The sequence below is a fragment of the Marmota marmota genome, unplaced genomic scaffold (assembly GCF_001458135.2).
Source record: "Marmota marmota marmota unplaced genomic scaffold, marMar, whole genome shotgun sequence".
Lineage (NCBI taxonomy): Eukaryota > Metazoa > Chordata > Mammalia > Rodentia > Sciuridae > Marmota > Marmota marmota.
Window position 1 is genome coordinate 2,183,746 of NW_026000185.1, and position 17,723 is coordinate 2,201,468.

Consider the following 17,723-nt stretch of genomic DNA (forward strand, 5'->3'; position numbering starts at 1 on the left):
CCAGGGGGTGCTTTCTGGGGAGCTAGTCTCCTGTATTGATCATGGTATGTCTCCATGGGCCCCAGACTGTTCATTGTGCTTGCAGTGAAATAGAGGACCGTGCACCGAGCATCGCGATACGTTACTATTCTCCACGTAACACCTGTGCCTGGGGAGGGCGTGTGTCCCGCAGTAGAAGTAGTGCCGTCACACTGGGTGGGTTTGACACCAAGACCTTTCCACCACCCACACCAGGACGCTGGAAGCTGCGTCCAGGCCCTCCCTGGAGTTCCACCGTGGCCACTGCAGCTAATACTCTGGCCCGTCGGGATAACCCTCCCGTCAGGCAGGGTGGGCGTGTGGTGGAATCCGCGTGTCTGTGCCCAGCCTCACCCGGTACCACATGAAGACGGTCTTGAAGGCGTTTTCATTGGAGCAGGAGCCACAGGCCATAGTGATGAGCTGGGTCATCCCTTTGGGAGCCACCTGCGGTGAGGGAGCCAGCTGTGAGCCCAGGCCCGGGGACCCCAGCTGCATCTGTGAGGGGGCTGTGCCCTGGCTCCATCACCCCGTCACTCAGAGGCCAAGGACGGGAGGGATGCCCGGAGGAGCTGGGTTGGGAGGGTGGACTCAGGCTTCTTCAGAGGCAGAGGAGAAGCCCAGGGGGCCTGAGGCCAGCAGAGGGGACAGACGGCCAGGGAAGCCCAATCTGCACCTTCTGATACAGCTGCCACCCACAGACACGGCACCCTCCAGGTGGGAAGTCAGGGTCCCCGTGACTTCAATCCTTGTAGCAACTGAAACTGAAAACCCAGGAGGACAGGAGACCTAGGGCCGCGCTCCTACCAGGGACAAATATCACACTGCCTGGTTCCCTTGGTCTTGCCCACAAAAACTCCTTCTTTCCTTCAAGAGGAAAATTGGAAATGATCTTTATGGAAGAACAAGATTTTGGAAGCAGCTCCCCATCCTCCATTGCAATCCTTGCTGCCCCTGACGGGACCACCCCAGGACAGCAGGGCGGAAGGCAGAGGTGGGGCTGCACAGTGACAGGATTGTCCCCCCACCCCACCCCACTCACGGAGAGCAAGGACTCCCGGAGCTTCTCCACGAAGTTCTCTGGAGGCAGGATGCCCAGCGCAGGTCTGTTGATGAAGGTGCTCTGCAAAAGACCAGGGACAAATGGTTACTGTGTCCCTTTCCACCTTTCCACAGGTGATGGGTTCAGTGGGCTCCACAGGGCACTGTGGGCTGCTGCTGTTCTGTCCGGGCAATGACACATTTCCCTGCACTTCAGAGTTCACGAGGTTGCTCTGGATTTGAAGAGGGCGTTCCTTGGTTGTGCTCTCCGTTATAAGATGCTGCATGGTGGGGGGGTCTGGGTGAAAGGTAATGGGATCTCTTTGTACTATTTTTCGAAACTTCCTGTAGCTGTATTATTTTAAAAACGCCATCAGAATGGGAAGAAGGAGAGTGACAGGTACCATCCAGGATGCAGAGCCCTGAAACTCCTGTTCCCAGCTGGAGGGCGAAATGGTGCAGCTACCTGGGAAAGCAGCGTGCTGGCTTCCTGTGATGTCCCAGGGCATCGTCCTGTGGCCCAGCAACCCGCCCCAGGTGTTTACCCAGGAGAAGAGGAAGCGCACACCCACATGGAGACAGGTGTGTGCACCTTGTGGTGGCTTTTATTTCCATTTACCCCTAATTGGAAACTATTCAAATGTCTCTCCGATGGGAAGAGGGGAACAGCTGTGGCTCGTGCCCACCACGGAGGACGACCCAGCACCATCAAGAACAATGCACGGGTTCGGGCGACCACGTGGAGAAAGCTCAGAGCCAGATGCCGAGTTAGAGGTAGAAGCAAAGGGCTGTGCGGTCTGTTTCCATTCGCATGACATTCTAGAAAAGGCAGGCCACGGGGAACAGGACAGCCATTGGTGGGCTGACCCAGCTGGGAGGGGATGTCTGGGGCAGGGCACTGCTCTGTCTGGAGTTTTTAAAAGATCGGGGTAAAGCCGGGCGCGGTGGTGCGTGCCTGTAAGCCCAGCAGCTCGGGATGCTGAGGCAGGAGATTGCGAGTTCTACTTGGAATTTCTGAGTAGAATAGGGGTCTGATGTGGGGGTCTCAGCCTCAGCAACAGCGAGGTCCTAAGCAACTCAGTGAGACCCTGTCTCTAAATAAAATACAAAATAGGGCTGGAGATGGGGCTCAGTGACCGAGTGCCCCTGAGTTCAATCCCCGGTAACCCTCTCACCAAAAAAAAAAAAAAAAAGGGAAGAAAATGGCCTGCACTGCTTGCTTGTCAGGTTGGGAGGACACCCCCAGTGGCTCTCTCTGCAGCAGCACCAGGCCAGGTGGGGCTGTTCTCCTTCCCAGGGAGGCAGGATGGGCCCGGACCGAGTGGACAGTGAGCCCTGGGGAGAAGCGTCACTGCACCGTGGGGCTCACACCTGGCCGTGTGGGCAGGGCTTTATGCATCCCTAGCTGACCCTGTCACTTGTGCTGACCAGAAGCACGCGCTGTGCCCTGGAGGAGAGCGATGCCACAGAGCGAGGGGCAGTGTGTGCTGAGCCAGCGGACTCACAGTCCAGCTCGGCAAGCAGCAGGTGGCGGCTGCAGGGGCTACTCTAGGGGCCCAGGAGGGGCCTGAGCCAGGGACACACAGCAGGGGGCCCACCAGGAGCCAAGCCCTGCATTTCCTGGGGAAGTGGAGTCGGGACAGTCTTGGGGGTCCCCAGCTCCCCTGGCAAGCGCGGGAGGAATCCGGGAGGGCTTTAGTTTAGATGGACAGACTTATTCTAAAATACGGACGTTTAATTACAAAAGCAGGGTTGTCCTGGGATTTGGGGACTTCCTAGGTACCTCTCTCTCTCCCTGACATAATCAGTGTAATAAGCTCAATGCAAATCCAAACAGTGACATCACTGTGTGGGGGAGGCTCAGGGACAGGGAGGCTCCAGAGGTCATTGTCCTGGTGGCTTTGGGTCACTAGAATTGTGGCAGATTCATACCTCTGTTGCTTTTTCTGCTCTGTGACTATCCAAGTGGGTCTCAGATAATTCCTGGGGGAAAATAAGCTTCCCCATTGTAGAGTTAGCAAAACTGAGGACCAGAGAGGTCAAGCAACTTGTCGTAAGATGCACTGATAGAAAGGGACAGAACCATGACACAGACCCAGGTTTGCTCGTTTCAGGTGCCACTCCCTGTCAGACATGCCAGGCAGCCTCACCTGGCGATATTAATAGTTCTGGGTACAAGTTGGCTTGGCACAACTGGAGACCTGGGCTTGCTTAGGGTCCTTCAGGGAATGTTTCCCCCTAGTTCGAGCTGTTCATAGGGCTCCTAAGAAATCTGGTGCATCATGAGAGTAGGGTGGAAGCAAATTGCCCTCACCATCACAGGCTGCAGGGGACGAGGCTCCCAGAGGGCAACAGGCAGGCTGGCAGCTTGACTGCCTACTGCCTATCTGGGCCCAGGAAAGCTGTGGGGGTGGTGTTCTTGTTCAGCAAAGCGTAGCATTACGAGCAGAAGGTATCTGGGACATCAGGTCTCAGAATCAAATGAGGGCAGGTGTCTGCAAGCCTCACTATCAGCTCAGCAGTCTTAAAGTGCAGCATGGAGAGAATGGGCTTTGATTTAAGTGGCTCTGCAACCCCAGGCAAGTCACTTAACCTCGATGAGCTTCCGGGTCTTCATCTGCCCAAATGGGGTCAAGGTGTTTTTAAGGAGCTATGAAGTGGCATTCAGAGAATGCTCAGTCTCAAACAACTGTGCAAATGGGAAGGCCTGGCAGTCACAGGTCTGTGTCCATGGTACCTGGCCAGGGACCCTATGCTACGTTCATCCCCTGCGCAGAGAAGTCAGATTGCAGCTGTCATTCACTGCACTGTGACTGTGCACATACAAAGCCCAACAACCCTTGCCCAGCTTGTGGGCAACACAATGAGATGGCCCTGGTGACATAAAAAATTGTAGCAGGGACCCACATTTTAGATCCAGGGAATGTGGTGTCATTTTTGCAGTTACCTGACTTCATTACGTTGGAGTCTCAGGGCGGTGCTCGAGGGTGCAAAAGGGCTGCTGAGCTCCTTCGCACCTGAGCTCCTGATGGCCTGGCAGGAAACTGTCATGAAATACTGTAACCTGAGTGTGTCTCCACTGGAGAACCGTCAGTGGGCAGCCTCCCAGCCTGACGCCTGCGTGCCCCGCGGCGTGTCGCTGTTTGGAGTGGCGGTCAGCTAGTACTGCTTTAAGACTTGCTGGGGCTCCTCTCAGTGAGCTCCACTCAGGTGCCCTGCAGAGCAACTGCTGAGCTGGGATAAGAGGCAGCTCTCACAGGAGACCAGCGCTGGCAGGAGCAGGACTCAGGGTCACTGTGAGGTGCCCGTGTCAAGGAGCAAGGCCCAGGGAGAGAGCAGAAGCCGGTCACCAAGGGCTCTGCCCTGGAAGCAGAGGCCTCTGGTGGCATGTGAAGGTGGGGACCCTGGGAAGGGTTTGTGTGCACACCCGAAGCTCAGCTCGCAGGGTGCTTGTCGGAGAGAGAACAGAGGTGGGAGGGGCTGCTGGGGACAGGAGGGGCAGGAGCAGCCCTGGACAGGGGAGGGTGGAGGGGGTGGGCTGGGGAGCCTCCTGGCGGGGACAGGGCAGTCCTCCGTGAATCGGCCTCCCTGGGCCTGGACGTCAGGCGATGCTGGGGAAGATCCTTCCTCCACAGGCAGCTGACATGGAAATGTGTTTGACTTGTTTGTTGACGTGCTTCTCTGAGCACCAACTGCCGGCGCAGCTGGGGTTTGCACAACACGGGGAAACAGAGCCCGCTCGACCGTAAACAGCCCAGCCTGCCCCGCGCCCAGCAGACACTGTCCCTGGGACCCTCCTTCCTCGGCAGCAGCCCTGCCCCTGTCCGCTAACTGGAGGCAAGGTGTCCCCAGGTCCCTCCTGCTCCCTGCCAGGCAGGGCCACCATTTATAAGGAGGGAAGGTGCTTCTTTTTGACGGTCTTCAGTTTTGTCCTTGGAAAGGGAAGAACTCGTAAGACTCAGGTCCCGTGAGGGTTGGGCTGAGGTCCTCCTGGCCTGCCTTGGATTTATTTTGGGGACTCAAGCTGTTTGTCATGTGTGGAAGAGGATGTCCCTCTCTGGGGCAAATGAAAACCCCAATGACACTCGTGTTGGCAAAGGAATGGGGGACAGCATCCCTCCCACGTGGCTGGTGGGAGTGGAGATGGGAGCAACCAGCTGGGAAAACGGGCAGGATTTGCTGAAACTCCACCCAGACACCACCCAGGCCAGCGACTCCAGGCCTGCGCGGTAGCCCGCAGACCTGGGAGGTGTGCCCACCCGCAGGCAGACCGAGAGCCCAGTCTGGAGACCACCACGTGCCACCAACAGCAGGATGGATAATCGACTGCAGAGTATTCAAAGTGAGATTACAGCCAGGAGGATGGACAGTCTCGGCCACACAGGACACCCCCAAGATGAGTCGCTCAGACGTGGCTTTGAGTGGTATAAGACCACACTCCTGGCCACGGAAGCTGAGATGGTCCAGGGGTGTGGCTTTAAGCCAGCTAGGTCGGGGTCATTTGTCATGGTAGTGACGGAAACAGGACATTTCCCCAACCTCAGGATGGGGAAGAACTGGGAAAACAACGTGGGTGGGTCGTGTTCGTAGGCGCACGATGGCTTTCTAGCCATTCCCAGGGCAGACGAGCCCTCTACTTCATGGGCTCTCAGCCAGGTGTGCCTGCTGTGGGCCCCGGCCATGTCTGCAGACACTTTGGGTCAGGGAGGCACTGAACACCCTCCAACACACAGCTGTCCCCACAACACAGAACGTTTGTCTCCCAAGGTCGCAGGTGCTGAATTGAGAGCCCTGCTGTAGGAGGTGCCTGAAGACCACGTGGCTTCCCTCAGGCCCTGGGTGTCACCAGGGGGTTGGGTGCTTGCTCACCAAGTCATTCCCAGTGCCTCAGATGAGCTCAATAAGTTTTTTTTTTTCTTTTTTTTGGTACTGGGTGGGGATCTAAGCCAGGGGAATTTAACCACTGAGCTCCACCTCCAGCTCTTTCCATTTTTTTATTTTAAGACAGGGTCTTGCTTGGGGACTTGCTAAGTTGTTGAGGCTGGCCTTGAACTTGTGATCCTCCTGTCTCAGCCTCCTGAGCCTCTGGGATTACAGGCGTGCACCACCGCGCCCGGCTCAATAAATTTTTATGGAATGACAAATGAATGAAGAGACTATTTCTAAAGACACCAGTATGGCGAATGGCCACACACAGCTGGTCTTTACTCAGCGCAACAGGGAGACATACCACATTTTGAGGCTGCTGGATGAGCTTCACCAGGGCCGGATGGCTGTAACCTGGGGAGACAAGGGCACCGTTAGGGATGAGCAGCCTGTGGGAGACTCCCCAGGACCCTCCCCCCCTTCCCCTACCTGGCCTTCAGCCCTGTGACCTCTTCCCATGTCAAAGGAAGACGAGAAGATTCCCAGAGCCCTGACCACTGACTCTGAATTGCTTGGCTGGGAAATCTCCCACACCTTCCCCGGGCCTAGATTCCGATGCTCATGCAGGTGTGAGACCCACCCACTGAACCAGACAAACTTCAGAGGAAGTGAATGCAAGGTCAGGGCAAATCTCAAGACTGGGCCAGGAGGGGTTCAACAGGACAGACGGCCCCGCCATTTCCCCAGGGCCCCCTGGCTGGGGTGGCGCTCAAGGTGGCGCTCTGCTAGGGACCCGAGTGAAGCAAAGGCAATCTGTGGGCTTGTTTCCTGTCCAGAGAGGACTGAGGATATCAACAAGGCCCAGGGTGCTCTGGGATCCAGCGAATGCTCTCCTGAGAATTTATCCTCCATATCTGGATCTTAGATGGGACCCTCTATATCTCAGGACTTGAAAGCAACCTAACATCCATCGATAGCAGACCAGGGAAATAAACCACCACTCATTCATGGGATGAATGGCTTCCAGTGTGCCCAGGCTATTACAGAAAAGCGTGAGTTACCTGTGCTGAGTCAGAATAACCTGAGGTCTCCTGCCAAGGGCAAAATAGGAGGCAGGACACAGGTGTGCTCATGCACTTCTCGCTAGAAGAAACCAGTGATAATGGGAAAGAAATAGGGGACGGGCTCAGACTTGGGAAAGACACTCCCTCAAGTAAAATTTTAAAATAAAAATATTTATTTATTTAAATGAAAAAAGTTGAGACAGGTTCTCATGAAGTTGTTAGGCCCTCTCCAAGTTGCTGAGGCTGGTCTTGAATATGTGATCCTTCTGCCTCAGCCTCCTGAGTCATAAAAACACAAAAAATTTTTAAAAAATATTTATTTCTCTCTTTTTTTTTAGTTGTAGATGGACACAATATCTTTATTTTATTTATTTATTTTTATGTGGTGCTGAGGATCGAACCCAGGGCCTGGCATGTGCTAGGTGAACGCTCTACTGCTGAGCCATGGCCCCAGCCCCACAAAAAGTTTTTTAAAGTTAGTCTAGAACTGTTGGTCGAATGAATGAAAGCACCTAAAACACAGGAATAACCGTGTGGCCATGTTAGACTTGAGTAAGGCTGCTTTGCTCAGGGGCCTTTAGAATGAAGACGTCTCCGGGGGTGCTGCTGTGGTTTGGCCTTCCTCGGGGAGCTGAGCTGGGCTCTCTTTTCTGGCAAGGACCCTCTCTTCCGGCCGCCTGCCAGTCGGTACTGAGAGAGAGCACCCATCACACTGGAGCACCGGATGGCAGCAGGGTCTCTCAGGAAAAAGCACTCCACGCCTGACCTCTTTTTTTTTTTTTTTTGACATGTGTTTCTAAAAATCCCAGCCGTCAACCTGATGGACGTGTCCTCATGTTTGTGTGGCTTGAAGCCTGAGAAGTGGCAACAACACCCCTGAGACCCGTGGTGACACCCCTTCACCCTTCTGCCTCCTACAGATCCCCCTGACTGCAGCGATCCTGCTTCACCAGCCCCAGAATGCTTTGCAGCGACACCTGAACCCCATGGGTCAGAGGAGGGAGTCTTGGAGGAGCCCCACGGTTATCACACCCTGTTCTGCTACTGGGGCCACCAGGTCTTGACGGCACTCTTCTGGGGCTAGACTGTAAAGGACTGTGATGCGATGGGAGGAGGAGGGGTAGGGGCTTAGAACGGGTTCTGGGCAGCCCTGGGCCTTGTGCACCACCAGGCCAGGGAGGGTGAGGAGGGCCAGCCTGTGCCCTGGTGTGAGCTCTCCACTCCCAGGTGGGCAGCTGTGCCCTGAACACGCCTTCTGCACACTTGGCTTGCACCGTCCTGTGGCCTGGGATGGCCCCCTTTCCCTCTTGCCTGAGGCCTAGGCGGGACCCCCTCCTAGGAAGTCCAGCTGACAGGCAGCCCGTGCCACTCTCCTCTTCCCACTGAGTTTTTTTTTTTTTTTTCCCCACCGAGTTTGACACCTCCGTGGTCAGCACTTGTCAAATGCTGCCCGAGAACAGCATCCCAGACCAACAGGATAAAGCCCCACGTCACACGGACATTTTGACAGAAGCAGAAAAGCATTTGCCAAAACCCAATGTTTTATGATAAGACACTATCATAAATTTATGATAAACTGGGAATACAGATATGCTTGATTTCCCTGACACAGGGTCCCTCCCAGAGCCCACAGCCGCGTGGATGGTGAGAGGCTGCCTCCCCTCCCCCGCCCAGGTTCAAGGGCAAGACTCCCTCCTGCACTGCTGTTGGACATCACATCAGTCAGTGCACAGGCGAGAAAAGGAAACAGAGCATTCAGACTGGAGAGGAAGAAGTGAAACTGTCTCTTTGCAGATGGATGGCATGATCTTGTGCAAAAAAATCCTGAGGAATCCACTAGAAACCTCAGTGCCAGCGAAGGCACTCAGCACGGCTGGGGGAGGCAGGATTAGTGCATTTGAATCACGTGTTTTCAAACACTTGCCATGGACGATCAAGAATGAAATTAAGAAAATATGTGCTGCCTGGCATTGCAGTCCGACTTGTCTGCCCCCCACAGAGTGGCGCTTCTTGAACACTGTTGGTCGAATGAATGAAAGCACCTAAAACACAGCTTGATCTGGCCCAATAACCTTGACAAACATTCTCAGAAACTTCAGGCTTTATGTATAAACTTATGGAATATTAAAAAGAAAACATATACATAATAATTCCCATTTATTGAGCACCAACTGTGTGCCAGGCTCTGTGCTACGTACTTCATATGCATGATCCTACTGAATCCCAAAGGGAGCCCGTGAGCAACATTGTCAGCTCAAAGATGCAGATGGAAGCAGAGAGACCCAGAGAGGGCAGCAGACGCCTGGCTCCTCGTCCAGAAGCAGGCTGTGGGCCCGGTGTTCTAGCTGTGCGGCACTATCTCCTCCTCCTCCCTTCACGTCCACCATATCCACCCTCCCTCCTTTCATGACAGCTTCTGTTAATGGAGCATCTACTACGTGCAGGGGGCTTTCTGTTCATTACTGCTAATCCTGGCAATAATCCTGGCAGGAAGGCCAGATCTGCAGGAGGAGGGAGGCACTGAGGTCTGCGGCGTGTTCAGGTCAATACACTTTAATTGAATGCATGAATCACAGAGAGGTCCAGGGACACAGGCCAGAGCTCACAACTACCTGCGTATGAGGAAAGACTACCCAGTGCCTCTTAGAGCAGGAGTAGACTTTGGAGAAATAATCCCTGGTCTGAAAGGATCACAATTTTTATTCCACATCCTGCTAGGGTCTGAAAGTATGCCCCCCGCCACTCTCAATTCCTATGCTGAAATCCTAACCCAAGGTGGTGTCAGGGGTGGGGGCCTCTGGGAGGGGACTGGGGGTGGGAGAGCCTTGCGAGGGGAGCAGTGTCCTTGTAAAGGAGGCTCATTTGTGGCCTTCCACAGTGTGGACGCAATGAGAGGTGCCGTCCAGGCATCAGGAAGTGGCCCTTGTTGTGCACCAACTCTTGAGTCTCTCGATCCCAGACATCCACCTTCCAAACCCTCAGAGATAACTTTTGGCCTTGTACCTGGCATTTTATCACGGCAGCCCCAATGGGCCAACACACAGGCCTTGTACCTATTTTCTTGAAATCAATTCACTTTTTAACTGAAATGCATTTGCTTTGAAAGGAGGCCTCCCATCACCTAGCTGCAGGTGGAATGCAGTGGGAACAATCTGTCCCACCCGGGCTCTGGGTCTAGGGCCTGTTGTCCTCCCTAATAGAGATCGGCAGGTGTTAAAGACCCGGCATCACCCTGGGGACACCTTCTCCTTGACAGAATGCAGAAGGGCCAGAGAGACTTGAAGAGCATCATGGTTTCCCTCTGCTGGCCGCGGAGATGGGCTGGCAAGTGAAGTAGGGACAAGGGGACAGTCAACACCCTCCAGCCTCCTCCCTTCCCCACACGGAGGCTCCCGGGCCCGAGGCTGGACAGCGCACGCACTCAAGGATGGAACGCTCTCTGGGTTTTTCCAAATGTTTTGGCCAGAGGTCTTTAAGCTCCGAGTCCTCGCCCTGCCGCCGTGGGGTATTGACGGCTTTCTGCCTCAGTGGATAAGCTTGTTCCAGGTAAACCTCATCAAGCCCAGAAGCTGCTTGTCTGATTGACTCCTGCAGGAGGAAGAGCAGCAGAGCTGGCCCCTGGTTAGGGGTGTCCCACCCTGGGCCTCTAGCCACAGGGTGGCTGGGAGGTGGCTCCCAGCTGGCTAGGAGGTGGAGTTGTCAGGTCCTGTCCTGCCTCAGCCCTGGACTCTCTGTAAGGTACTGGACAGACCCTGTGTCCCCCTGAAACCTGGCAATGATGTAAGGTAGAAATGATGTTCAAAAACCCTGTGATAGGACGCTGTAGTCATTTAATGAGACAGCATTGGGTGCCTTAGCGATACACCCGGCAGACAGTGAACTCTCAATTAGTATTAGCTTGGAAAAAATCATCTCAAAGACCACAGGCACGGGAGGGAAGGTGGCTAGAGAGGGACCACTCAGGACCCTAGTCTTTCCATGAAAGCTGCAGACCTGATCCTATGCCCTGCACACACTATTGGCTGGGGTTTCAACCTGAGGGTGCGCTGGGGATGGGTGCCAGGGTCATGGTTAATAAATGAGCCAGGATTTGAACCCAGGATGAGTCCAGAGCCTAACCTCTTGCACCCCAACACAAACAGGAGATGTGGTTTGGTGGGTCTTGGAATCTAAAATGTTTTCAAAGGCTGAGGCACCTTGAATGACAGATGTTCCCAAATAATGAGTCACCTGTCTACTGTCTGATCACATCTTCATGGGAAATAGAAAGGTTTGAGGAAACAGGTGGGGGAAGAGAAGGAGGTGGACACCCAAGGCTGGGTCTCGGGGGAGGAGGGGGAAAGGGCCGAGGAGCGCAGTACTTCCCCACCCCTCCTGCTGCAGACAAGCCAGCTTCCTCTGCAAAGGGACAGGCTTCATCAGACACAGTCCATGGGCCACTGAGCACCGTCGGGATCCATCAACCAAAGGAACATTACCCATCCAGGCTGCAGATAGCTGCCACTGCGTTGGCAAATTAGCCTTGTCTCCCCACAGCCGTGCTGTGCAGGCTGGGAGGGGAGTCTGGAGGCAGGTGCTGTGGGCATCCCACCGAGGTCCTCCCCTCCCAGCTGCTGTGTGTGCTGGCTGACAATGGCTCCAGCTGCCCCCTCCCCTGGAAGACTGCCCTGGCTCCATGGCAGCCGCTTTGCAAGGAGATTGCCCTCGTCCTCCCCCGGGCAGCTGATGGGCAACCGATTGGCACAGGGTACAGAAAGGCAGCCCTCTGGCTCCCGTCTGGGGTTCAATTGCTCAGAGTCCCCTGGAGTCAGGCTATAGGGTTTTACAGCAGAGAGCCCTCATTTTTAGCTTCCCCCTGCCCTACACCGTCCCCTTCCTCTCATTTCCCCTGAAGGCTGTCCCTTAGCAGATGACCGGAACACCACTCCTGCGTCTGGCTATTCCTCCAGGAATCCCAGACCAAGATACGGGTCTATGCACACCAGCCACAAACACAGACTTGGTTCACCGCCTAGCTGGGGTTCCTTTCCAAGCTGCCGCCTCTCCAAACTTTCTTTTCCTATCTGCAAAGTGGGGATGTTAATCCATACCTTTGGGGGTGTGGGGAGGGGTGGATGAGGAACAATGTGCCCACAACACGCCCTCGGCACACTACTGCCTCCTTGCTTTGAAGGATGGGCCTGCTGGGAGGAGCATCTAAAGCGGAGGGCTGAGGGCAAAGGAGGGAGGAAGGGAGGGAGAGAGGAAGGACATCAGAGGACCGATTCTCCAGCTCTTACCTATGGGGACAGAGGAGATCTGGGAATAAAGATCCAACATGCGGTTGCCGTCCACGTCCACCAGGTAGTTACCTCGGCTCTCTTCGTAGTTGCAGAAAAAATGCACAGCCTCTGCATTCTGGGGGAAAGAAGAGACTAACTCAGGCTCACAGCGACCCCCGAGGGCTTAGTCTTCAGAAACAAGCCCGAATCGGTAAAGTCAACTATGTTCTGCCCATCCTGTGGACATGCAAGGCGCTTCTGGGTGCTTCTAAGGCTGCATTTCTTGCTCTGGGAGTAACTACATGGGTGGCTTGCTGTAATAGTTTTTTAAAGTTGTGACTTTTGTATTTTGTGAATTTTTCTATATATGTTTCAGATACCACAATGAAAAAGGCTGAAATATAAATCTAACGCAGAATTCCAAGAAGTTAGGATATATGTAGTAAACCTTACAGCCGCCACTAAGAAAACTAGAAATAAATAGTGAACGTTAAAGAAATAAAAAGGTCATGGAGGAAAATATTCATTTGATGCATATCCCTGCTCTAAAGCAAAACCAACCCAACAAAAAACAGTGAAATAAAGATGGAGGAACAACAACAACAACAAAATACACCAGACACATGGAGAACAAAAAGTGAAATGGGAAGCGTAAATGCAATTATGGGTGAATAGATTAACTGAATAGATTAAACCAGAGGTCAGAGATCGCCAGACTGGGTGATAAGAAGCAACGGCATGCTATTTAGAGGGGACATACTTTAGATTCCAGACTATAAATAGGTTGAAAGTGAAAGGATGGAAAAGATATATGATGCACACAGTAACCATAAGAAAGCCTGACGGGCTTATGTTGGAACCAGACAAAAACAGACTAGAAAACAACAAGAAAAAAGTTACTACAGAAAGACATTTTATAATGATAAAGGAATAATCCACTAAGAAGATACAACAATTATAAACATATTTGCACCAAACAACAGAGCCCCCAAACCCATGAAGAAAAAATGGACAGAGTTGAAGGGAAACAGTTCCCCTTTAAATAGTTGTGGACTTCAATACCTAACATCCAATAAGACTAGGACACCTAGGCAGAAAATGAGCAAGGAAATAGGAGACTTGAGCAACACTCTAAAAAAGCAGCTGTCCAACCAACGTCAGCAGGACACTGCACCCGGCAGCCCAGCAGATGGCACCTCCCCCTCAGGCTGGCAGGGAGACTTCTCCAGGACAGACCACATGCAGGGACACTTCTCCAGGGCACACCATGGCAGCTCATCCAAGACGTTCAACACATTTAAAAGGGTTGAAATTGCACCGAATGTTTCCCAACCACAAAGGAATTGAATGAATAACAAAAAATTGGGAAAGTCACAAAAATGTAGAAATTAAGCAGGATGTAAATAACCGATGGGTCAAAGAGGAAATCACAAGGGCAATTAGAAAACAGGTTTAGAACAGAGTCAAGTCCAGCACAGAGTAAGCTACGCCCCTCGGCTGAGAGGTGGTGGAGAAGCAGCAAGCCGCGTTACCTGGCCCCACTCACCTGAATGACGTTCAGCTGCTCCATCAACTTCTGCAGGGGAGAAGGACAAGGGCGTCAGGCAAACACACTCTTGCCAGAACAGCTCGGAAATCTGTCCTGTTTTCCCCTCTCTTGCCAGTACTGTGGTAGTTTATTAGTCAGTCATCAATACTATAAATAATTTTAAATTACTTAATATAAATAGTTGGCAGGAAACCATTCCATTACCCAGTTAAATTACAACAGGTGAGATTTAGACACCTGGAATATAAAAGAAACTAAATATTTAACAAAAAAATTTAAGCTGAAGGAAGGTATTTATCTAGTGTCCACCAGAACATGGATTCCTTTTTTATTAAGAAGAAGAAGAAGAAGAAGAAGAAGAAGAAGAAGAAGAAGAAGAAGAAGAAGAAGAAGAAGAAGAAGAAGAAGCCTTTCACACTTCATTAGGAATAGAAAATAAAATCAACTAAAATATTATTCTGCCTATCAAATAACCATTTGTAATTATAATCCAAACATTCCAAAAACTCTACGTAGAAACTGGGAATTAGAAATTAGTTGCTTTGATATGACAAACATCTCAGTTCCAAAAGAAATTCAACATAAAACAAACTTCATCAATTAATGTTTTACAATTATATATTTCCATGCAAAAATATAAAATAATATTACTGACAAGAATATGAAAAATCATTCCAGTGCTTTGCTATTATGAAGTTAGGATCCATCTCCCAATAGAAATATGTATGATGAAGTCTCTCCTTTTGTTAGTAAGACTCTCTCCCAAATAACTAATCATTTATACTCATACAGAGATTTCTGAATCTATAAAAGAGTTGCAATGACAATAGGTATATAGACACTCCAAGAAAAATGACTGAAGAAAATCTGCAAAATCTACAAAGAAAAGATAAATTTGCATCACAAAGGGTTGTGCCATTGTTCTGTTGCCTCCTTCCTTATCCTTCAAGTTCAAGTTCAAGTTCAAGGCACTGAACCTCTAGGCCCCTTGCCTATATATTGCCTGTTGGTTGATGTCCTGTCCAGCCTTTGACTCCAGACCCAGAGCACAGAGTCAAAAGCTGGACAGGACATCAGGTGGAAGTACCTGTGAGCTTGGGAGGAGTCCAGGCCTCAGCCGACTGAGCACAGGGGAACAAGCCCAGTCCAGTCTGCTGGAGGGTGAGACACATGGCGCACAACCACACCACTGCAGTGACCCCAGGAGAGACTACCCTGCATCAGTCCCTGGTCTGGAGGGGAGTCAGCAGAGTCAACTGCCCAGCCCCCGCTCAGCCCCAAACACAGGAGCCGTCTGCCTGCTGTGTGCTCCTGGGCTCCTGCAGGTCTGCGTGCAGCATTATTGTGGCAGCAGATAGGGACGCGTCTCTTGGAGCCTTCCTTATCTCCTGTGTGGAGTGGCCTAGTTTATTTTAATACCCGTCTCTCGTAAGGAACTGTCAGAAGGCAGCCAGCGAAGGCCCCTGAGCTCCTCCGTGTTCTTGCCTCCTGGGTCCCCCTCCCTCCACCCCCACAAACCACTCAGATGTGCTGGACTCACCCGAGACCTTGGGCCTGGGACCTCTGTCTTCATCAGTGGCCCGTCATAATCAAAGTCAATGTCCACTTTGGCTGCAGCTTGACTGATGTATCTGGATCCTGCAGCAAACAAAGAAGAGACCCCTGGTGATGAGGGTCTGCCCCAGCAGATGCCCAAGGTCCCAACCGGACCTCAGCCTCAACCTGGCCAGCTGCCCCACAACGCTCAGTCAGGACAGAGCTGGGCACTGCAAGAGCACCCAGATGTCACAAATGGGAAAAGTCAGTGTCATTGAAATTACGCGCAAACAGGCAGCTCCTGCCCGAGTGCAGTGAGGGTGAGTGGACACCAGATCCTGTCCCTTAAGCAGCCATCCTCTAAAAGTATTCATAGAGTATTGTCTACAGCCACAGTAAAGGGGCAACAACCTAAGCGTGCACGGCTGGAGGGCAGCTAAGTACAATCAACATAGCCAGCCACCACATGCAATATTTATGCCCCTATTGTTTGAGATAGAAATTTTGAATACGAATGGACTCAGGAAGATGCCCAATAGTATTAGCACATGAAAGATCAAATTATAAAAATTACCTAGATTTTGTAAAAGTTTAGTCACCTTTTAATCTGCCTCGGCTCTACTTGGTTTGGGTAACTCTTTGCTATCCCATTTGGCACTGTAGGGTGCTCAGGGGCACCCTCGGCCACTGATCACTGCATGCAGGTGTCTCTGTCCTCAGCTGTGTCCCCAGCTGTGACGATCAAAACGACCCAGAAGGGAACCTGGGTGTAGTGGCTGCACCTGGAGTCCCAGCCAGTCAGGAGGCTGAGGCAGGAGGGCCACTTGAGCCCGGGAGTTCAAGACCAGCCTGGGCAACTAGTGAGACCCCCGTCTCAAAAAAGAAGAAAAGAAAGAAAGAAAGAAATCCACCAGGAGAGAATAATTAAGTTTCTAAATCAAGGTGGCCCCCAGGTAACAGATGTTTCCTGTTTTAAAAAAAGTCTTTGTCACAAGTCATTTGTCTGGAACCATTTCACATTTTTCACGTACTGTAAACTCTCAGAGGGTGTTACGTTCCCGGGTGAGTCTCTGAGGTGCTTTGGCTCAGTGTGTGGCTGAAACACAGGGGGTGGCCTCAAGCCTGCCCTGCTCATCCCTGAGTGAAAGGCAACTGGGCTGGACCCGGATAAGGGTGGAAGGACTTGGAGTGGCCCTCAGATTCCGTCTCTCTCTTCACCTGCCTTCCTGGTATGTGCTTGCTAGTTGAGAAAGCCTAGCTCCTCTTCCTGGGGTAGCCTTTGTCACCATAATCATACCAGACGAGGGGATCAGCAGACACTTTCGATAAATCACCCGGGTGATGACATTTCTCCCATGAGTGTGCACATACATGTAATAGCTCTATCTCTTCGTCTCCGCTACACAGAAGAGGAGACCAAGGTTCAGAGAGGTTTTAGGAAAACGTCAGGGGCTTGGATGGAGCTCAGTGGTGCAGAGCTTGCCTGGGTTTGGTCTCCAGCACTGAAAAGGGGGGAAAAAACCCCTCCATGATTTCATGCATGCACACACACACTCACACCGATAGCGTGTCAAACCACACAGCGCCGTGATTTTTAGGAAACATTTAAATTCATTCTTCATTTTCTATGATTGCTTTGAATATCAAAGTTTCTGAATTAATTCCACAATATAATGCAGCCTTTTGAACATAAAGTCTAGTTAAAAAAACAGCACTGCACTGATTTAAGCATGAAGAAAACAGCCTTTATTTTCTTCTGTTTGATCTTAAAAAATGAAATTCCTGAAGAGTCTATTCTGCTAGAAGAGGGTTAAAGGTCGTGGGGTGCACGGATGATCTTTTTACATTAACTATGTCTCCTCCCTGGTGGAACTCGGGGTTGCCACAATGTGTCCCCATAAAGCAGAGAGCGGTGTTTTGGTGAAGACAGCCATTCACCAGCGTTGAGCTGTTTCCTTTCTAACGAAGGGGACAGGCGAAGCATTCACAATGAACTACTGACCCCACGAGGACACAGAGTCCTTTATGTTCCCCAGAAACTGTCTTGGTGTCAGGTTGTAGCTCAGGCTTCTTGGGGCCGGGGTGGGAATGTGGGGCAGAGGGTGAGGCAGGGTGCACCAGAGCTGCCCTGGGTGGGTCCTGGAAGAAGGGCCGGGGTGTGGAGCTGCAGACAGGGGGACCCGAGGCAGACAAGCAGGAAGCAGGAGAGCTGGGCAGAGCGGCTAGGACCAGCCAACGGGGCTCCGGGCTGCGGGATGCTGGGGCCCGGAGCAGCACGTTGTGAATTACGGCGTCAGCTTCTGCCGCGGGCTGAGTCCTTCTGCGCAGAGGAAGGAGGAGGGCAGGGGACCGCCGGGCAGAGACCCTGAAAGTCAGAGCCTGATAATT

The 17,723-nt window shown here is 52.1% G+C and overlaps 1 protein-coding gene across 1 annotated transcript in view; it reads right to left on the bottom strand.

Annotated features, from left to right (window-relative positions):
• The window catches only part of Abat (4-aminobutyrate aminotransferase), a 77,975-nt gene that overhangs the window by 13,901 nt on the left and 46,351 nt on the right, over positions 1–17,723 (bottom strand). The window contains exons 3-8 of the mRNA XM_015490743.2: positions 15,340–15,437; positions 13,797–13,826; positions 12,269–12,386; positions 6,290–6,339; positions 1,061–1,141; positions 373–465 (exon numbers count right to left, since the gene is read on the bottom strand). Coding sequence (XP_015346229.1) covers positions 373–465; positions 1,061–1,141; positions 6,290–6,339; positions 12,269–12,386; positions 13,797–13,826; positions 15,340–15,437 — 470 coding nt within the window. The remainder of the gene's footprint in view (positions 1–372; positions 466–1,060; positions 1,142–6,289; positions 6,340–12,268; positions 12,387–13,796; positions 13,827–15,339; positions 15,438–17,723) is intronic.